Source organism: Echeneis naucrates, chromosome 22, assembly GCF_900963305.1.
Source record: "Echeneis naucrates chromosome 22, fEcheNa1.1, whole genome shotgun sequence".
Classification (NCBI taxonomy): domain Eukaryota; kingdom Metazoa; phylum Chordata; class Actinopteri; order Carangiformes; family Echeneidae; genus Echeneis; species Echeneis naucrates.
This window is the reverse complement of record NC_042532.1, coordinates 17,298,750-17,320,350: the sequence shown is the minus strand read 5'-3', so window position 1 is coordinate 17,320,350 and position 21,601 is coordinate 17,298,750. Positions and strand designations below refer to the sequence as shown.

At 40.8% G+C, this 21,601-nt stretch overlaps 2 protein-coding genes and 2 non-coding genes across 5 annotated transcripts; all 4 read right to left on the bottom strand.

Moving 5' to 3' along the window:
• Positions 1–2,704: 2,704 nt before the first annotated feature.
• On the bottom strand, positions 2,705–2,777 carry trnaa-agc (transfer RNA alanine (anticodon AGC)). Its single transcript has one exon. It is a non-coding gene; the product is annotated as a tRNA-Ala (tRNA).
• Positions 2,778–3,258: 481 nt separating this feature from the next.
• On the bottom strand, positions 3,259–3,331 carry trnaa-agc (transfer RNA alanine (anticodon AGC)). Its single transcript has one exon. It is a non-coding gene; the product is annotated as a tRNA-Ala (tRNA).
• Positions 3,332–3,607: 276 nt separating this feature from the next.
• On the bottom strand, positions 3,608–10,014 carry mapre3a (microtubule-associated protein, RP/EB family, member 3a). 2 transcript variants are annotated; one of them, XM_029493185.1, is made up of 7 exons: positions 9,944–10,014; positions 7,662–7,789; positions 7,427–7,572; positions 7,101–7,293; positions 6,047–6,189; positions 5,348–5,500; positions 3,608–5,051 (listed from the first exon to the last, which is right to left on the bottom strand). In XM_029493185.1, the coding sequence occupies exons 2-7, from the start codon at positions 7,780–7,782 to the stop codon at positions 4,983–4,985; spliced, it is 825 nt and encodes a 274-aa protein (XP_029349045.1). In that variant the 5' UTR covers positions 7,783–7,789; positions 9,944–10,014; the 3' UTR covers positions 3,608–4,982. The 2 variants fall into 2 exon arrangements, with proteins under 2 accessions (XP_029349045.1, XP_029349046.1); XM_029493186.1 differs by having other exon boundaries at positions 7,137–7,293.
• A 2,677-nt stretch (positions 10,015–12,691) lies between these two features.
• On the bottom strand, positions 12,692–19,054 carry dpysl5a (dihydropyrimidinase like 5a). Its single transcript, XM_029493180.1, has 12 exons — positions 18,788–19,054; positions 16,679–16,837; positions 16,278–16,457; positions 15,988–16,056; positions 15,806–15,850; positions 15,356–15,431; positions 14,910–15,066; positions 14,657–14,798; positions 14,307–14,449; positions 13,970–14,177; positions 13,033–13,201; positions 12,692–12,777 (listed from the first exon to the last, which is right to left on the bottom strand). The coding sequence occupies exons 1-12, from the start codon at positions 19,046–19,048 to the stop codon at positions 12,692–12,694; spliced, it is 1,695 nt and encodes a 564-aa protein (XP_029349040.1). The 5' UTR covers positions 19,049–19,054.
• Positions 19,055–21,601: the final 2,547 nt, after the last annotated feature.

Genomic DNA, 21,601 nt, shown 5'->3' with positions numbered 1-21,601 from the left:
GCTTCTATTTTTGTGGCAAATAACAGAATGCATGTCACTGTATACCAGCTGTTGATTAAAATACAGAGACAAAACTAAACGTCACTGGCATTGTGTGTAAGTATATGACTTCACACACTGTATTATGAGCTGAGTTATAGGTGAAATGTGACCTTTTCATCTCTGACACAACAGCACAGTTGATAGAGTCTGGAACTACAGGTCTCCAGCACGTGGTTCTTTTTATTATGTCGTCTTCATTCACACCTTCCTCCACACCAATGACAGTATTGCTCCTGAGTTTGGGGGTAAGCAGGTCTTAGCTCCAGTTGTGTCAGGATGTGGGAACCTCCTCTTACATCCTCTTCATACATCATTCTTGCAATAAGTGAATTATTCTTGTATTTTTGTCCAGCTTTGGCTGTGTTAACACGTTTGTGTCTTTGTGCCCCGCCAGCCGTCCAGATGTTGCCCTCCTCTGGTTCCTCATCCCCTTCAAAGCAGCGAAGCACCTGGTGTGTGACCAGTACAGGTGGTTGACCATCAAGATTCTCACTGTTCTCCTGCTGTTGGCCATCGTGGCTCTTTTCCTGTACAACATGCCCGGTTACATGGTGAAGAAGATGCTGGGTGCTTGAATGAAAACCAGCAGATGGTAACTTCAGGCTGTGCATTCGATAATAATTTTTATTTATTTATTTTTTTGGTGAATGTTTTTGCAATGTACCATTTGACAAAATAATCATCAATCACTATTGCAATAGTCCCATTAATACATCTTGAGTGTACAACATTAGTTTATAATGTAGTCTTATATTTATAAATGTCTACAGTGCAAAATGTTGATGTGGTAACTGTTTTTTTCTTGTTTCTCAAAAGGTGGTTTTCTTTATTCCCTTTAATCAACTCATATCCACAACACATCTATGAAAACTGATGTCCATCAATAGGATTTTAAAGGTTTCATTGATAAAATAAGAGGGAATGTTTAGCATAGCTGGCTTGTGTGGAAGTTTTTCTTGGTTGAACAATGTTTTCTCTTCTCCAGTGTTTTATGTACAATATTTCAAATTTATGAATAAACTGACATCTGAACTGCTAATTTTGCGCTGGTTCTGTTGTCTGTGTACACATGCCCTTATTAGTTTATGTTTGGAACCTTAAAGGACAGTGCAAGTCTCATCAATGAATACAAAGCTCAAATACACGGCTCCATCAATCGCGCGCCAGCTCAGAGTAAAATTAAAATCGGCTTTTTGTAATATTTCTCAAATTATTTAAATGTATTTCAAGTTTTATTGTACCAAACCAAACCAAAATTACTGTAAGAAGGATATTTAGAAAATACTTCACCTCAATAAAGTTCATATCTGAAATTAATAACCTGGAGTGAATGTTGTGTGTATCAAAAATCAATTAAACACTTTGCCTTTGCATCCAACCACTGTGTATATATAGATGTTTGTGTGTGTGTGTGTGTGTGTAGATTAAATTGTCTGTCTAAATCTGTCTAACTATTCACATCTCCACCCCACCAGCCGTCCAGATATTGCCCTCCTCTGGTTCCTCATCCCCTTCAAAGCAGCGAAGCACCTGGTGTGTGACCAGTACAGGTGGTTGACCATCAAGATTCTCACTGTTCTCCTGCTGTTGGCCATCGTGGCTCTTTTCCTGTACAACATGCCCGGTTACATGGTGAAGAAGATGCTGGGAGTTTGATTGTTTTCTTCAAATTCACTATTTGACACTGTAAAGAAATTTCTTTACTTGTAATTTCCCCTTGTGTTCTGGAATGAGTGAGACAGTAAAGTTGTAGATCAGTGTTATTAGAATATGCATCTCAACAAGCTTAGTCTCACGCTGATATGTCAACGCTGTAACACATTACTGTGCAGTTTTGTTACTATTTCCACAATACATTTTTGTTTTATCCAGCTTCATTATTATTACTATTATTAAAGCTCTTGTGGTTGCTTCAGCTGCTGCTGCCAGGTGGTGTTGCTTTCTTTTTTTTTTTGCTGCTTAGTTTATTGTAAACTCATTAGTGTGTCATCAGTGTGACTTTTGAATTTGTGAATAAAGTGATACCAAAAATAAAAAAAATCTAATCTTACCATCATCTGGTTGGTCTTTTTTTTAAAACACTCCACCAAAAGCCCATTAATTCAAATTAACAAACGACATAAATACACAACATTAATAAACAAACTTAAACAAACTCAAATTAAGGTGAATCGAATTTTCAGGCGCTTCAACAATTAGCTGACGTCATCTTAAAGTGTAACGTGATTGGCTCCTATCTATAAAATTGATGACGTTGCATGGAACGCCCCCTAACGGTTCGTCGTGATGAGCCGACTGCTAGCTTGATAGCGTCTAAACAAGCTAATCCTCCGCCGGAAACTTTTTTAAATAGTTTTTTTTTTTTTATATGGATTAAGTAAAGTGAAACATATGACCCTGCTAAACAACCCGCATAACAGGATTCTGGAGCTTTCTTTGACTGTCTTATATTTTTGTTTAGTCAGAAATATTTTCCAACCGCTGCTAGCTCGGGCGAAAGTGTACACCAGGTTACGACGGTCCCGTAGCCATGACAACGACGATGACGGACACGCTGGAAGTTACTCTTGCTTTTCTACAGCTGCGATGACCGACCTGCTGCCTGTTATCCGTGAGTAATATCTGAATTAAAAAAAAAAATGTGTGTGAAAAAGTAATGCATTGGAGGATGCGGGCATCGATCCCGCTACCTCTCGCATGCTAAGCGAGCGCTCTACCATTTGAGCTAATCCCCCGCGTCTGCAGCTACATCCGTGAATGTAAATATCATCCATCTGGTCTAAACGGCTGACGACAGGGTTTAAAAGTTTCTTTAGATTGGATTATGACACTTATATGAACGATAAATAAAGCTAAAATGCGTTCACTCGCCCTCTGATGTATACACGATTCCTTGCTGCCATCTAGTGGTCCTCATCGGCTTTAACATGAAATCCTCCTCCCAGCAGGACTAAACCGGCAGTTTCCCGGTCCATATGATGCAGCCGGTGATTCATTGACTGCCGGGGCCAAAGGACCGTCGGACCAAGCTCCCTGCAGATCACAGCAAGAGGTGAGAGTCCTGGAAAACAGTCCGTGTGTTTCTGTCTGACCACAGTGGTGAGCAGCAGCAGTAGCAGCAGGGGGATCTTGTTTTCTTGCAAAGCTTCAGCCGGTTGTTCGTAATGGCCACATCACAACAGAAACACAGTGGTCATTAAAGAAGGTAAAACGTACTGGAGGATGCGGGCATCGATCCCGCTACCTCTCGCATGCTAAGCGAGCGCTCTACCATTTGAGCTAATCCCCCTCCTACGTAGACAGAACCGTACATCACAGATTTGTAGACAGTCTGACCTTAATCCCTCATAATCCATATTTTTACCAAAGAAATTATTTTGACAAGCTGGGTTAAAATGCTTCTTGTTGAGGTGAAGGTTGTACTAACTCTATAACACTCTTGCATCACTTCACTGTGAGATTCACTGTGATGTGAACTTCATATCTAAACATGCATGCCCACTTTTAAACTAGAAACACAGCCTTGCATTAAATAAACCACAATCAGCACCAAACAATGTTTTCACAACTGTTTTATTTATTCAAAACTCAAAAGATGAGTGTTCTGTAGATGTTTACATGGTCAATGAATGCAAGTTCCAGAGCAGACGACGGCCAGTTCGCAAAATAAAAATAGCTGGGGAAGGACAAGGTGACTTCCTTGGTTAAACTGGATGCTAGTTATGACCAGTCAACTGGTCACAGTTATCTTTATATTGACTTTCTTCCAAACTATAATTCATACACCCTGGGCAACCCTTTACAGCAAATCAAAAGTATAAACACAGTATAATTAGCAGTAAAAACATGACAAAAACTGTCATGTGGAAATATGTCAGTATTAATTGAGTGTCAGGCTCCCTTATATTTTACAATAAAACATTAAAACTGCTACAATCTATAACCATGTTGTCAGTCTGCAGGTGGCTCTCCACCTCTAAATTTAAACTTAAAGGCTACTGCATGTCCGCCTAAAAGATACAATGGCAATTAACCAGGATCGTGCGACATCAGACAAAATCTCCAGACAAAAAACATTTACAAAATATCACTCATTCACAGTCAATGTGTAACATTCTCATGCTCAGATATGTTGCTGTTCAATCATGAATAATCGCAGAGCACTGATCATATGCCTTGGGTCATTACACCAAAGAATTTCCTTCAGTGGTTCTCTGTGCCATCACCCAACTGCAACAGAAACCAACAGTTTGATGCAGACGCGAGCGGAGCACAAACCTTATTATCAAATAACATACAGGGCCTTCAGCTTTCAGTTCATGTACAGTCGGCGTTGCACAAATTCTTGCTACAGAAAGTTAATCTAAATAAAACATAAGTTAAATAAATAAGAAACTGTTATTTAAAAAGTCCACTTTTGTTAAAGTTTTAGTAGCTCTGGGAGTGTCCTGATGGCACTTTGGAGCAGCATTCTTCTGTGCTCTAATAGTAATATTAACAGCGCATCAAAGGCAAATAAATAACTCCATAATGAGCAAAGACATTGTTCTCTCAGAAGTCAAAATGTCATTAATATTTACAGAGTTAAATTCACTGTTTGCCATAACAACCTCCATGCCAGGTTCAGCTCAATTCATGTTACTCATGCTGAAATAACTGGGATATGTTGTGCATTACTGTTATTTTTACTTTGTGGTAAGTGGAGGCAGGAAGGAGCAGCAAATGATGATGCAGAGTAGTTATGTGTAGTATGTAGATGGCCAAAGGGTGGAATGGGGGGAGGTTACGAAAGGATATTCCTGTGGGAAAGAAAGGAAAAGACGAAAAGAGAGTAGGGCTAATGTATTTATAGACTGCGTGCAAAAACAGTAGAAAAAAATCAGAGCAAAAAGAAAACTAAAAGGAGGATGGAGGTGCTAGGCTGGTGGGAGATGAGAGGTTCAGTATTCATCTTGGTCAAGGTGAGCTTGTTCATCGAGGTCTTCATCATCTGGAGGTGCAAAGCCTTCCTGAGATACAGAAAAAAATGTATTTAGTTTTCTGCTTTTGATGAAAGTTGACATGTATTCCATTCAGCTATTCCACAGTAACTGATTTGTTGTGAAATGTTTCCAGACACTCTAAAGCTCCCGTTGTGTGTTAGAAATGTTGGATTTATTGTTTCCTTCTATTCTTATTCCTGTTATGTTTATATTAAATTATTATTTCGGGGCAAATTCCTACATGTTATTCATGCATTTCATATTCATGGCTTCAGATCTGCATTTGGTGAATTGCAGATTTGCTGATGATAAAGCTAATGTACCTCTGTTGCGTAGAGAATGTCGATTATCCTGCTGAGGATGGGGTTGTTTTCACTCTCGTGCTCCTGGCAGATCAGCTCGATATCCCGTAGTTTGCTGAAGTAGAAGTCTCTCTCCTTCTCTAGTCCGTCCACAGTCAACTTCAATTCCATCAGCTTAGGACAGGAAGAAATAAACACTTTAAGGCCCATGGTAAATGGAGACTAGTTTGAACCATTCAGGAAGATTTCTTCTTGGTCGTGATGGCAGACACAGCCAAACCCTAAGTGATAAAGGATCTTTTATTGTTTTATCAATGCTGAAAAAGAGTCATTTTTTGTTTGTTTGTTTTTTCCCTGCATCCTTAAACATGTAAACATTTAAGTAATAGTTTATAGAAGAAGCACAGCACTATGAAAAGCAATGGGGTGATTGGCTTTTTTTTTTTTTTTTCCTTTTCAGCAGAGATCTTGACCTCTCAGTATGAAGAGCCAATGTGTTTGTAATATTAATATATGAGTGTGTGAGACAGAGCTGGAGTACACCAGGTTTGGTTCAGAACCCTGAACCAGGGTTTTAATTCTATAATATGTCAAGTTGTCTGCAATGAAAAAGGCTTATGAAACCATTAAATGTGATTCTAAATGTATGGGGGAAAGGGTTAGATATGATATGATATGACAGAGAGGTTCTTTTTCCTCTTTTTTACCAATCAATTTTACCTGTTGATTTAACTCCATGATCTCAGCATCACTGCCTCCATTTCTAGACAAAGATGGATTCTTCCTTATAGCTGGAGTGGTGTGTTGGACCCGCTGTGGTGTTGGCATGTTTTTGGGAACTGTTGGTGATGTCCTTTGTGGTCCTGGATTGGTCAGAGATGGTGAGAGATGTTGAGCACTTGAATGAAAACAGAATCTCTGCATTTATTTTTGGCTTTGTAGCAACTTTGGCAATGGATGTAGCACATTATAGAGAGCTGATGTTATCAGCTTGTAGCACAATGCTGTGTCTTTGGTATATTAGTTTTTTCAATGGATTTCAGATTGTTTTACAGCAGAACAGATAGAAAGGATACTAATTTAGTTTTACAGATTTACAAAGAGCCCAATTCCAAACTAAAAATCACGTAATGGTTTGAAATCTTGAAAAAATGAAAAAGCCATACCTCTATAAGTGCTTCAGCAGAGGTGTTTGAACAAAACTCAAAGACAAAACATGCCAACACACAATATTACAATTTTGAGAGAAAAGCTGTTATTCTGCCCATTTACAACCACGTTACTTGCCAGTGACAAAGTCACAAAGCAGGCTTATGGGACACTACAAATCAAATTTAGTTTGCCATGATTTTCAAGCAAAAAGCTTTCATGAAGACAGAGCAAGGCTGGTCAGGCTGACAGTACTCTTGTTAGTAAAATGAAACACTTTTTTGTTTCAGTCCAGGGAGATGACAGTACACCAGTGCTGCATCACCTGCGTAATACAGTACACTGGAGAAAATCTCTGCAACTGATATTTTTCCAGGTCTTCCGGCATTACTGATCATTATCAAGCCCACCACTGCTGCATCCCGTTACTAACTGTGGTGACGACTACAATCCCACCACTGACTCACTCATACCTACATTGTCATGTTGCTCGTGAATGCAGGGCAGTGAGATGGATCTAAGAAGACAGCAGTCATTCTGTGAATCGTGCTGCTTGCAGGGAGCGCCTTTGAGCCATCCAAAGCTCAGCAAGACCGTGCAGCATAGGTAGAACTGTTTGGTTTACCTGGGTTTCTCTTTGGTTTGTGGATAAAGTGATCACCTGGGTTGGGGGCAGGGGCCACGTCCTGCCCCTGTCTGGCTAGTAAAGGGTCATACTCCTTCCCATCGTAGTTGGCATCGAAGAACTTCTTGAACCACTGCACAAATTCAAAGTTGTCCTGGAACTTCCCTTTTACAAGCTTTTCTACAGGAATTATCTACAGAATGAAGACAGAAAATGCTTGAATAGCTCCATGTGAAACACAATGCATCTTAGGCAGGGGCAGGAGATGATGGCATAAATTATGTTGATTAAAATTCATAGTCATATGATAATGAAGGGATTCTAACTTTGTCAACACTCATCCTTTTAAAAGCTGCCTGAAGAACTTTGAAGTTGTGTATAAATTCATGCTCCAGCTTGGCTTGAAATTTGACCTTCTTCAGTAAGATGCAACCTGGAAACAACATGTCCATGAACTGGCAATATGCAGCACCTGGAAAACAATGATAGTCATTTGTTTCATTGTTGTGATCTGAAGAGTGTTCACTTAAAAGTTTAGGGACTGTGAGCTCTCCGGCTTACCTGAACATAGTTGTTCGATCTTGGTGTAAGTGAGGTGCAAAGAATCGTTGACCCATGCCAGCATGTCATGTCGACTGAGGTTGTCAATGGACACAGATGTGGCGTACACATTCACTGCCATCCCCTTCCTAAAACACAGGAAGAAAGGAACGGGTATTTGTTTGCCTTTCTCTCTGTCTGTTAGCTGGATCTAAATGAATATTGGTCAGGTCAAAGGCCAAAGAGTAGAAAGAAATGTCCTGACATAATCATCATTAAATATCTGAAACTGATTGGCTCATCTCCTATTGATTACCAGTTTTATTTAAATTACAGTAAACTGATTGTTGTCATTGTTAAAACTGAGGTACAGCAGGCTGAAGTGTTTTGCGACTTGGTCTTCTCCCCCCATAACCCCTTAACCTAGTTACCCACCATGTCGCTCACTGCCTGTCCACTGATGTTTCCTGGAAGCTTTAACCAACCTACCAGTCTCAGACATGCTGAGAACACAAAACTGGCACTAGACTTTTTAAAGGTTACGATTAATGATTATTTTCTTGGTTTATCCTCTAATATAAAACATTGTGAACATTTGCAAAAAGACATTGATGTCCTTAAATAACTTTGTGATGAACAGCCCTGAAAAAATAATACAACTAGTATTGAAAAGTAAAAGGCTGATGAAAACAAATACTTGGTGTTTTTGCTTGTGAATGAGTAAATTAACAAAACCTGTATTGCCACCAAATGAATTAGTCTTGCACACAAAAGAGACACATGAAACATTAAAACGCCAACAAAAATATTCAACACCAAGCATCCATTGAAACATCTTACTTTCTGTGGCTGCAGCAATTTAAAACAATTTAGAAATCACCTAAAATGACACTGTTCAAAACAAATTAAATAAATAAATAAATAGCAGGCAAGTGCATAATCTAATCTATGGTGCCTGTGTGCTTGTTTCTGATCTGACACAATGTGAATGACTCCAACAGTCTACTGATCATCAAAGTACTTGCTCGTTCATTTTCTCTCATTACAGTGGATGTAATTGCTTCAGCTCTAGACTTCATTCATTTGTGGACCAACTGTAGCAGCCTGATATCACTGAGGCCAGTGCTGGGTCTTATCATTCTGGAGCTCTCCTACTAAATGTGCTGCATTGGGGGCTTTTGTCTCGTCCTCTCACATTACAGATCCTGGACTGGGTCTGAAACCGTTGCAGTAGTGGGCCTATAAAGCCCAATGAGACCTGCAAAATTGGCCTATGGGGAAATACACTTGATATTTGAGTGTTAACGCATTTTCCTGGCTGAGCGGCATGTTTAGCTTTAATCTACAGATGTGTTGTGAGCATAATCCTCCCTAGATTAAACAGAAATATCCCAGTGTTTGTGAGCAGCTTTCCACATCTGACAGCTCCAGCCTTCTCTATGCTCACTTGGGATTTTTTTTTTCAGCAGGTGTAAAGTCAGAATGTGACTTAGACACCTTGACATTTCCTGCAGTTAAAAAAAAAAGCAGAGCCAGAGAAGGGTTTTAAAATGATGACTTTCAGTTCACATACTGGTGTGTGTCTGCAGCTGACTGCCAGAGAGAGATGACAGCATGTCTCTCTCTTTCACACTAATAACAATTTGCACGACAGCGGTTTCTGGTGATAGCACTGACACTGGATGCACCTTCAGCAGCTCCCATCACACCAGCATTTTCCCATGGGGCCTGGCTAGCCTACAATTGCATGATTATAACCTGCAACCGTATTACCGACAATGAAACCACAAGGTTCAGCTGCCTTTACAGGCGCAGACCTTTTGCTTGGTTGTAATTCCCAATAAATAAGGGCGGTGCAGGAAAAGGGGAGCCAATGTACCCCCCCTCCAAAAAAAAAAAAAAAAAATCCGGCTGGGCCTTTGAGAAAGCTAAAGTAATGACTGCAGCAAAAAATCCTGAGTGCATTAAAAAAAGCAAAACAAACAGACCCCCCCCCACTCCGAAGTGTAGCGGGGAGGAATGGGCGGGGGTCTGAGAACAATAACTGTGCCGGTGCCTTCTGGTTAATAATAACGGGAAAAAAACCCGCAACGCTGGTCTTGTAGCGGCCCCCTCTACAGGCCTCCCCGAATACCTCCGGACTGTCAGTGCACGGGAAATATCCTCATTGCCTGGGAATAAAACACAGCCCCCGCCCTCCACCACCACCACCACCACCCACCGGCCGCCCACCACCCGCAAACACGCACAAAACCACAAACGGGCCGGACCGCGTGAGCGGATGTCGGATTGTGTGTACTCACTGTGTTGAGGAGGTCTGTGTTGTTATCACGCTGGCAGCTCTCCTTCTGTCAATGCCCGCCGCTGTCGTCGGTGTCGGTGCAGTGCTCGGTAACGGGCCGCCCTGTCTGGGGCTGCAACAATCCAGCTCCAGCTGCGCATGCGCCCGACTCCATGCTGCTAAAGGTTCATTATAAATAGGACTCTGGCCTGTTCCAGCTAAGAGACACATGATGTGTCTGGTTGGATTTTAGGCCTGTTACTGACTGAGGTTTTAGCCAGGTCAGGCTACAGAGAAAAAAAAAAAAAGAAAAGAGACAGAGGAAAAAAGCCTTATGTTGGTTTTTCATCTGATCCTGCGTTATAACTATATTCTTTTGTATTCATGTCCTCTATACTTAAACATACAACAATTAGAATCAAATATGACAATCAGTTTCATTATTATTAGACTGGACTGCTATTTTGGTTAACTAACTAATAAATAATTCTTAAAGCTGAAAGGAGCTTTGTCAATAGTTTGATCAATGGTCCAAAATACAAGTAGTTAGTTCATTGTAATATAAATTCAGTTCTAGCAACAATACAAAATATTTTATAATACACAAAAGCCATGCAGTCAAAATTACTTGAATGCATAATTAGATAGTTCATTCTGATATATCAACGTGTTAGTAACACTTTATTGTTGTAGGTGCTGTAAGCCTGGTTTTAACTGGATAAGGTGTTTAGTGAGTCCCTGCAGGCAACAGGTCACAAGATAACTCTGAGAAATATGAGATGGTTAAAAGGAAAATTCTGCAACACAGTTGTCTTTTTATAATATTGTGGTGTTTTTTTTCCTTTTTTCACTTAAATAATTATTTAAGTAAACCCTCTGAAAACTTTATAAGAGGTTACAAGCTAAAAACATTAGAAACTATTGGTTTAAAGCATAACTACTAATTGATGCTTTTAAACATAAACATAGACCAGTAAAGAGCACAATATTTTCCACTGCATGTACTGGAGTAGATACAAAACTGGCATAAATTGGAAGTACCGAAAGTAAAAGCAACTCAAAACCATGCTCGAGTCCATTACTCGATAAATTGTAATGATTAGACAGCAGACTTGGCTGAAGTAGATTCATTGTGGTTTATTTGCACTCAAATCATGTGATAAAGAGCTGCAAGAAGAAAATGAGCAGATGAAAAGGAATTCAATGTGACAGCACATTGTTCAGCACCAGTTTACATCTGGGAAGGAGAAGATGCAACAAAATTAACTGGAGCTTCTAAGGATCAAAATTGAAATTTGTCCAGAAAACGATGTCATGGGACTTTGACTGGAGCATGACAATTGGTTTGAACACAACATGGGTCTAAACATGAGCTAAATCTCATGTGTGCATCCCAGTTTCCGCAACAATACAACAAAATCAGTTACTAAGACAAATATCCACAAAAAAATACTGGAACTGAAAACAAACAATAAAAATACAATGGCTAAGAACTTGATAGAGTATCAGTGCTTTTCTGTAGTTGCCAAACAAGCATTCCTTCCAGAAATGAGGCTGAGCCTCCATTGGCATGTGACAGCATATAAGCCCCTGAAGAAATCGCATTCATTCACTAACATCTCCGCTGTTAAAACTTCAGTGTGAGTGCTAAAGTGGATCACTTCACCTTCACCTTCTCTATGCTTCACAGTGCTATGTCACATTGGAAGTGTCATTCAGAGGAAGTGTTTTAAACGCAGCACTTTCAGACAAAGACAAATCAAAAAAAGGGAGAGAAATAATGACAGCAGTCAACATGTCAGAGGCCATGACCTGTAATGGCAGTATGGGAGGGGTGTGTTTGAAGGTGTCAGTGTTCTCAGGTGAGAAAAAGGCAGTTTGGGTGAGACTTCTTTCTCTCTGTGGAAAATCTACACTATGACAAAGAATGCTGCAATATTAGTGTTTGCTACAGAAGATCTAACTATGCTACCATGCACAGTGCACACAGCATAGGTTCATTCACATTTGGTAGGAGTGGAACAGAAGTCTACACTGCTATAAGGCTGTAAACATGATCCAAAATGCTAATCTGACAATGATGAACTACTGAACAAAGACCTCATTCTTTTTCAGGAAATAATTCTAATGCAGTAGCCTCAAATGGAAATTGTTCAAATAACGCAATATAAAAAATAAATAAACACACATTTAAAAGGTTAGCTTGCATTATCCTGTTTTTCATCAATTGATCAATTGAAACTTTTTTTGTTTTAACTGACATATTAATGTCATGCTGACACCCTTCTAATAATTTATTACATTTCATTCATCATGACTCACAGTTAAAAGACATTTGTGACATTAAATCATGTAAAAAGGCATCTAAATAGAACATGATACAAGTGCAAAATCATTTTACAGTGAGGTAACACAATCGCATCATAAAAACCAAGACTCACTTTCACATTTCTAAATTTTCCCCTAATGTGATCCAATAGCCCAAGTAATTCACTGGCAACCCTTTTTTTTAAATTTGCTGCATATTTTTGGTTAGAACTTGACTGAAATTTGGTAGCTATAATCACTTAACAAAGGTTTACCTTGATCCATATTCCAATATTATTATGGCAAGGTCATTTTGTTTAATGTTTTCCAGTTTTACAGTACATTTCTCCATAACCCCACATGTATTCTAAGCTTCCAGAAAGAAAAACAAAGTCATCTTGGCTTGGCCATATGTTTCCCTCAGGTACTATTCTTCCGCTTCATGTGACAGCCGCCCAATTAGTTACCAGATCCCACTAGATCTCCCTCCAGGAGGGGCCAGGATCCTGGCCGAGGATCTCTTTGGAATGTTGTCATCAATCTGTGCACCTGAAAACAGCACATCATTCATGTTTAGCAGTTTAGCAGCAGTTTGTGCCAATAAGATGCACTGTCACTGCAACTTTCCAAGTTACCTTAACTGCAGCACCCTCATCAGGCCAATCTTTAGATTTTCTGAGATGCCACACCAGCAGTGCCCCAATGCAGCAATCCACCATGCACCACTTAGCAGTGTTTTAAGTTTTTCTAAATGGATGCTGTAGTACTGTAATAATATCCTTGTATAAATATATTGGTCTTTACCAGACAGGCTGAAGCTTGACTCGTGGAGGTCCCTCATACCCCCATGCCTGGTGCAGGGGCGTGTCGGAGTGTCCAGATCTGAAGCACCAAAGTCCCTCTTTCCTGAGTTGGCCACGGCAACGACTTCACCTGTGTATGGTTCCCGCTCCACAGCTTTCACTGCCTGGGACTGGTAAGACAAGGAACACACACAAACAATTGTGTTTTTTAGATAGATTGTATTATCAGCAATAGGGATGAGGATAATACCACACTGCATGTTTTAAAATTCAGATGCTATATGACTTTAATCTTTAACAAACAGAATTCAAATTAACTGTTTTACTTCCTCTTGATTTACTAATAAACATCATCACAAGGCCACTTTTCAGTTTTTGTTTTAGTAAAATTATTCCTTTATTCATCTAAATCTTAAATATTAAAGATTATATAATAAATCTAATATTGAAAAAGCTAGATTTCTGAATTGAGAAAAATGCGGATATTTACAAAACTCAAATACCATACCAAGAAGGATTTTAGCTTGTCACCAGGAACAATGAAAACATCAGAGGGGGTCTCTCTTATTGTAACGGTGGAGTCTATGTTAGAGGTAGCTATTTACAAATGTACCATAATAGCAAGAGTAGTAGAAGTGATTTAAGTTGCAGGCCTTGTTGCAATTGATGTAGTATCGTAGTTAAATAATAATAGTACAGTTATAGTAGCTCTACCAGTAGAGATTGCAGCAGCAGTAGTATTAATAATATTATTACTGACAGTAGTGTTTTTACTTATGCAGTGATAAAGCCTGCAAATAATATAATGTTAAGATATATATCCGGTTTGGAATTAAGTTTCCATTGAACATGAATGGAAAACCGTTGAACTATTCAGCTGCCTCAAATTCAATGATCTAGTATAATAATATCTGATAAATCTGATAAATATTTATTACCTTTTCCCTCTGAACCATCTTTTTATAAAGATAATCTGGGAAGGTTCTCAGTGGGCAAAACTTTCCAGAGCCTTCAGCACATGTGAACATGCCATTTTCATAGACCAGCCGACCACGGCTGATGGTGACCAGGGGTACACCGTGACAGCGAAGGCCTTCATAGAGGTTTAGGTCTCCTCCCTGGACCTGGTTATCCACAGAAATGGTCCTATAGACAGGGATAAAAGAAAGAGATGACCCACATTAGCGAGGCAAAAATCTAATCAGCCTCTGAGACATGAGATGACAAGCAAAGTGAGACAAGCTGGTCGATGGATGAACAGATCCAGTTTCATACTTGGATCCCTCGGGGTCCCACACAACCACATCAGCATCTGCGCCTGGGATGATCCTGCCTTTCCTGGGGTACAGATTGTAGATCTTGGCTGCATTTGAGCTAGTGACTGCTACAAAGCGGTTCTCATCCATTTTACCACCAATCTGTGAATTATGATAAAAACATAAAATATGCTTAATCCTAGAAATGAATTCATATACTCAGTTAATCATCTGATGCACTGAAAACAAGAGCAGATGTTATTGCGTATTTCTATTTTTTTAAATAGTCGATAACCTCCAAACCAAAACAGATGTTCTGTTTCTGGAAGTACCCCCGCGGCCTATAAGGAACAAAAGCGCTACACATACCACTCCTTTCTCCCAGATGACGCTCATGCGGTCCTGAATGCCAGGGAGCCCAGGGGGGATCTTTGTGAAATCATCTTTGCCCATGGCTTTCTGTTTGATGGTGAATGGACGGTGGTCGGACCCCAAAACATTCAGAGAGTCACTGCAAACAGGGCACAAAAAGTGGAAGGTCACATTCATGGTTTGAAGCTGTGGAAAAAAACAACCCAAAACACTAAAATTATACGATATGATTTTACAGTCTTGTTCGTACTTTCCCAGAAGACTCATGAGGAAATTGGGGGTGTTGGGATCCAGGCGGAGTGGAGGTACAGTAACATGGGCAGCAGCATGGGCCCAGTCCTGATGATAGTACTGCATTCCGTTCAGCACAGCATGGGCAGTGGTTGTTTCTCCATGGACCACCTTACCTGTGTTTGTAGAGCACAATATTGACATACCACACTGGATTAAATGTTGGTGAGAGAAGTGTTGCAAGAAAAGGGGCAGAGATTAAACAATCAAGAGATTAAGAGATTAACTATCTTCACTGTAAAATACTGCTGTAGATGTAGTTAGCATAAAAACAAATGCTGTCCTAGAATTAAATTGAAGGTATTATTTTAAACTCTAGTAGAATATAGCTGTGTAGAAATTCTGAAATACACAGGAGTTACTACTCAAATGGTAATACCAACTGTAAAAGAAAATAGGCCCCACCTTGCATTTTGGCAGTAGCCACTACATCTCCTGCAGACATACTGGACACGTTCACAAGATAGATTGGACAGTGGGCCTGTGGGGAAAACACATAAGGTATGTACAGCATAAGGGACATGATATTTTTAACAGAACAGTCTACAGGAGCGCTACCAGCTCGAGGCCATAGTAGGCACAGGACTCTTAAAGATCAATATTAAAGTCAGTATTCAAACATCCTCATACAGCAACATTTATAATGTAAAACCAATGTTTAGCAGGTCTAGCATTAAGCTAGAGTACAGTAGGGGATAGTGAACGTCGGAAGAAAAGGTCATTGCAGTCCATTTAATGGCCACAGAGTTATTTCAGTTTGGACCAAAAACCGACTCACCATTTGATCCTAGAGCTGTGTTATTAGTGTGACTGAGAATGACCTCGGATTGTAAAGAGCGTTTGCATGTCACTCACCCGGTTGGCGATGGTAATTGCTCTGTGTGTGGCTTCTGCTTCCAACTGTAAAGATGCAGAAATGTGTGAGAAATCATCACAGTATTCCAAGAGTTGTGAGCTAACGATTGAATTTACTTCACTACAGGAACAATTAATTTAGTTGGACAGACAGGAAGACTGATCAAACATGACTATCACACCTCTTCAGGCCTGCTGATTTCAATCCCCTCGGGCCCACTGATGCCCAGGTCCAGTGCTTCTTTTGCACCCTTAAAATTAGGCATGATAATACAATTAAGGGCAGAAGTAAACAAGGTGGTACATTCTGAAACATATCAGTCTATTTAATCTAGAAGAATACATGAAAATCAAGAAACCGATGTTAAAAAATGCAATAAAAACTAATAGCTATAATCATTTAAACAACACTACTGCACACTATAATACACAGAAATATGATTAAATTAGTACTGAAATAATTCTTCCTCACCTCTGCCACCAGCTCTCCGTTCTCAGCATGGACTCTTGCTATAGCTCCAATGTCCTTACAGTGCTGCAGGACCTGGAAAAGCTCACTGTCTCTCAGCATGAACATGTCCTTATAGGCCATGAACATTTGAAAGGAATTCACTCCTTTCTCTCTCACCAGCTTCTCCATTTCAGCTCGAACCTGAAGGGGGAGAGCCTTAGTTACCCGGAATGCAACATGTTTGAAATCTTACGTTTCGAGCAAACTTAAGACTCCCTACTGGTATCAAAATCCTCATGCTCAGGATTTTTTTCACTATAAACATCTCTCACATCTTTCAGGAAAAAAAATATTCTGAGAAACAAACAGTTTTCGACTAAATGTAAATTATAAGGAAAGAATTCGGTATATGGGCCGGGTACCTGGGGTCCCCACCAAGTAACTCCCACATGCAGAGCATAGTCACAGCAGATTTTAGAGTCTGCCGAGCTGCGACACTTCTCATAGGCTTCCAGCAAAGACTCATTCTTCTCTGGCAGAACGTGTCCGATCACCATTGTTGTGCCGCCAGCCAGAGCCGCCTGAAAGAAATACAGAGTAGTGCTCAACGAGTCCCTTGAATGAAGTCTGTTATTCCACTACTTGTATACATGAGTAATTCTGTTGTGTTGCTTTAATCATTAGGCGAGTAAATTACTTTTTGTGTAATTGGGCTCCTTTGTCCTCACTTTACCCATTTTTTCATCAGTTGCAATGTAAAACTAATATGACCTGAGGTTAATTGAAAAGAGGACATTCAAATTAACTGGAATAAGCGATAAACCAGGGCATGAAGTGGCACTGACATGGAGATATTGATTTATTGAGTCAGTAAATACTTAAGACCCTGTAATCCACGAATCAACATAGTTTATGCTCAGAGCATAAAAGTAAAAGCCTCATTTGCCATTAATGTTTATCTTTATGGTTATTTCCAGATGACTGCTGAGGGAAATTTAAATCCTGTAGCAGTTAAAATCAAGGACTGGCTACCCCTCACAGTATAATCCATACATTTAATGCTATAACTGCAGAGTTTATCGGCAGCATCAGCACCTCTTAATTTTTTACCTTCAAAAACAGATTTAGATGTTTAAAACTGGAGTGAATCTTAACCATCCTAACAAGTGGAGACAATGTGCATTTTTGTGCGTAAGTGCACACTTCACTGAGCATCTGTCAGCTGACCCGAGAGAGTCGAGTGGTGTGTAGTGGGAGGAGAGACGAGGGGGGAGTGGGTCTGAGAACCATTGTCTCTGAGCACAATAGCGTGAGTGAAAAGGCTTTGCGGCAGTCTTTGCAGCAGCTCTGTGGTATCCATGGAAACAGATACTCATCTGCATTTGTTTCTGGGTTTATTCTGGAGCACGGCAGCAGTGGGGAGGGGCCGGGAGGAATGAGAGGCGAGGAGCGATGAAACAGTAGAGAATAGTGTCTGTCACCACTGTCTACCAGGCTAAAACATCTGAATCTCAGCGTCAATCACCTCTCAGCTCCCATCATCTCAAAGTACTACAGACTGATGAGTCATCGTGGTGCCCAGAGGCAGAATGGGGCATCCCAGTCCAATCAGCAACCATGATGACTCCATTCCTGCTATTCTGGCAGCTTATAACCTTGACTTTCTGAGCTCAAGTGCCATCAGCAAAGTGCCACATCATTTTGTGTTAACAAGGCACATCTTGTTTGCACCTGGTGATCTGTCATTTTGGGCTGCAACTTGTTTTCAAATTTTTTATGTTTCTATTTTAATGTGCATGTCTACTGTTCTACTGCGTCACAATTACCAACAACATTCAGCAACAGAGCAGGTGATGGCGTGTAATTTTGAGTCAGATGACATTTTCGAATTTCTTGTTGTCTGCCAAAGGCTCAAAACTCTAAGATCTTCAGTACAATCATAGAAGAAGCCAGAAAACCTCAAAGGCTCCACATTAGAATCTTAAACTACAGATTGTTTGTGGGTGTAATCAGATTAACTTTATATCTACTGACTAATCTGTCACTCAAATAATACTGAACTTCCAAGATTAATGCCAGGGTAGCACAGTCATGCAAAGTATCCAATTACTAAATCACAACCATCAGGAGCCTGGTTTTAATAGCTTTTAACATCTTTTCATTCTAATTTGACACTTTATATATTTTTATAGACATTGTAATGTCTTGCTTTGCAAAAGTAGTCCTGACTAAAATAACCATCATATTTGATCCCAAAATATCAAGAAAGGAGTATTGTTGAATCAGAACCAAAAAAAGAGAAAGATCTTTGGTAAAATTAACATCAGTGGAACAATGTAAAAAAATAAAACAAAACTGCCTTCAAGAGTTTAAAGGGAAAAAAATATTTTTTCTGGGTTTTGTCCTTATTTGCAAACACATGGCTCTTATTTTCCTTTCTCTCTGTTCTACATTTAGGACAATGTCATTTTTTTTTTGCTTACAATCGAAACCCTTTTCTATCTGTCTTTCCATTTCCAGCAGGACGTTACCTTGGTGCCGCTGTAATAGTCGTCTGCCGTGGTGGCATTCATGAAGGTCTCCTCCAGGTGGACGCTTGTGTCAATACCCCCTGGTAGGACCAGTTTGCCTGAGGCGTCAATAACTTTGGCCCCACCAGGGATCATCAGCTCCTTCCCCACCTGCTGTATGATGCCATTCTCAATGTAGACATCCGCCTCCTGGGTGCAGTCGTCGTTCACCACCTTGCCACCCTTTATCAGGATCCGCACCATTGCTGAGCTGGAAGACATGGCTATAGCTCTGTAAGGCAAAGAGGAAAAATCAGTTTGACATTGTAGGTGTAGCCCTTTCATCAGTTGTAGCTGCTGTAACAGAGAAGAGTTCCAGCAACCACAACCTTTTAAACTGCTGGTCCAAGGATTCAACCAGAGAAAAAGAACATTTTAAAATACCTCATTCTGACAGCGTTGTAAGGCTATAGTAGGCGAGAGAGAAGGGTCAGTGATGCTGCTCTGAGACCAATCTGTCAGGCTGGGACTAACATCAGCTACAAGACTGAGGAGGCTGTGTCAGTCACCGCCTGTGACCTGACGTCCCAGTGGGCCATGATGTAGTGCTAAATGGAATGAAGCCAAGTCCGGTTGTGGATCACAATAAGGCAAGTGAGTGCCAAAATGGCCATTATTATGAAAAGACTGAGGCAGTAAAGCCTTACAATGATGTTAATTCACTAAGAAGCTATATAGAAAGGATAACTGTGAGTGAACAATGTAAATTAAAAATTGAGGTAGGTTCCCTTACACAGCAAAAAAAGCCAAATATCTCAAATTTACCCCAGTGAGTGACATGAGGAATCTAAAGGTCGACAAATGATTAGTGGGTTATTGACATTTCCTTGAAGATAGTTTTATTTCTGCAGGCCTAAAAAGAAAATCCCCCAAATCAGCAGTGTACTAAGTATTCATCATCACCAAAGAAACAGTCTCCAAGATCTGCCCCCCCTCCCCTTTGCACAGCTGTGTTAATGATGTGATGTGATGTATTCTGTGTGTGTGTCCACCCTGCGTGCTTGCGTGCAAGTGTGCGTGCAGGATGCGTACGTGTGAGGGTGCGGCAACTTCACTGCATGGCATGGACTCCTCCACGGATCCAGATCGGATAGCTGATAATGTGGAGGGGTGGCTCATTTGAAGTCATCGTGCGTTAATAGTTAGGAGAACCCCTCCTTTCCCCACAGCCTGCCGGCAGCTACAGGCTGTGTGGAAGTTATTATATTACGAGGCCCGCAGCTCAGTAAACACTGTGGAAGTTGACACTGGCGAGTGAGTAGTAAGCAGGTGAGCTTGTGTTACCTGGCTGTCTACCTGCAGAATGAATCGGTGCAGAGAAATCATTTCAGCAAAGCAAATATGAAATCAGGCGCGGATCAATTACAGATTGTGTTTCAATTCCACTTTGAGTGCAAGTATGAATCTACAGGCCCGGCTTCGTGCTGTAACATGTTATTTCTTCATTTGATCTGTACATACAAATGTGTAAATCCAGTTCAGCCCTTTTTATTGGTAAACTGGCATGAAGCAGGATGAAAAGGCTGCAGAATGTGGCTGAAGGAGAGACGTGCAGAGATGATGACACTTGTACTTGTGCTACTTGACACAAAGAAACCGGTCTGTATCCGGCGTGAACGGCTGCACGGCGATTCATTATCGACCTAGAAACCTCCCAGTCCGTCCAATCCCCCCCCCCCCCCCCCCCAACCTCCTCCAGGCCTCCTCCACGATGACCGGCTGTCTTTATCTACCAGCCCCGCTTTACAATCACTCCTCCCCGCTGCCAGGTGAAGCGGTGTGGCTGCACCTCAGGGTGTGTATCGGTCCTTGGGGGTGGGGGTGGGGGGCAGGAACACCCATACATGGAGCCAGGGGGGCATGGAAAACAAAGTCTCCCGGCTCCAGAGGACCCCCCGCCCAGTCAGAATAAATCTGAAGATGTGCAGCACGTACCTCCACTCCGGCCTGCTGCTGCTGCTGCTGCTCCTCCCGGCTTTCTGGACACTTTCTGACAGGAACACACTGCTACACAAGCCGAGGATGGCACTTTCCAAGGAGATACACACACCAGATGGATGCCTTCCTAGCCGGTCCGGGACCAGCAGACCGCAGCATCAAAACCATCAAGTCAGCGAGGAGAGACAAGTACTTTTTCCGTCCAAGGCTTTCAAAATAAAACCGAAATGCCTGCAATTAGTTTGAATTTATCAGAAGTAATTGTTCAACTAATGCCCTACTATTAATTATCTTCAGGGTTAGGATTAGTTACAGGATCTCCATTACTGTCTGACACCGTCCTTGACATTATTTCCAAGTTTAAGGATATATGTCTGTAAATATAATAAGTACCTTGATATTTATCAACGAACAAATATATTCAAACACCCATAAAGATAAAGTCGATTTCTCAGCAAGTCGCAAATATTACGTGCAATTCTGCTGTTACTTTGTTTATTGCGTGTTCTGCATTTATGAATGTGTTTTGGCCTCATTCATAATGTCTGCTGATTTGTATCTTAATTATTTTTAAGACTAATTAATTTGCCATGAACCACCAAATAGCTTAATAGCTTAATAAGGCTCTTACCAGCCTCATTCCCTCAGATTGGACGATGACAGCAGTATATTGCCATCACTGGCATGCACTGTAACGTCTGCTGCTTTTATTTTGCAGGCCTATTCGCCATGTTCCGGATCCGTCGTCGGTGCCTCGACTCGGCTCGCAGCATCCAAACGGTGAGACGGTGCGACGCTCCAATCAGCGGCGGTGAGTGAAGGCTCTGTCGCCTAAGC

Bases quoted from the DNA above. Each gene is read 5' to 3' on its own strand.
- dpysl5a (XM_029493180.1), bottom strand. From the start codon at position 19,048: ATGTCTTCCAGCTCAGCAATGGTGCGGATCCTGATAAAGGGTGGCAAG. The intron at 16,838-18,787 runs GTAACGTCCTGC...TATTTCTTTCAG, and splicing joins ACTATTACAGCGGCACCAAG to GCGGCTCTGGCTGGCGGCAC. The intron at 14,450-14,656 runs GTATGTGTAGCG...CATAATTCACAG, and splicing joins TCATCTGGGAGAAAGGAGTG to ATTGGTGGTAAAATGGATGA.
- mapre3a (XM_029493185.1), bottom strand. From the start codon at position 7,782: ATGGCAGTGAATGTGTACGCCACATCTGTGTCCATTGACAACCTCAGT. The intron at 6,190-7,100 runs GTAAACCAAACA...TGACCAATCCAG, and splicing joins CAAACCAAAGAGAAACCCAG to GACCACAAAGGACATCACCA. The intron at 5,052-5,347 runs GTACATTAGCTT...TCTGTATCTCAG, and splicing joins ACATTCTCTACGCAACAGAG to GAAGGCTTTGCACCTCCAGA.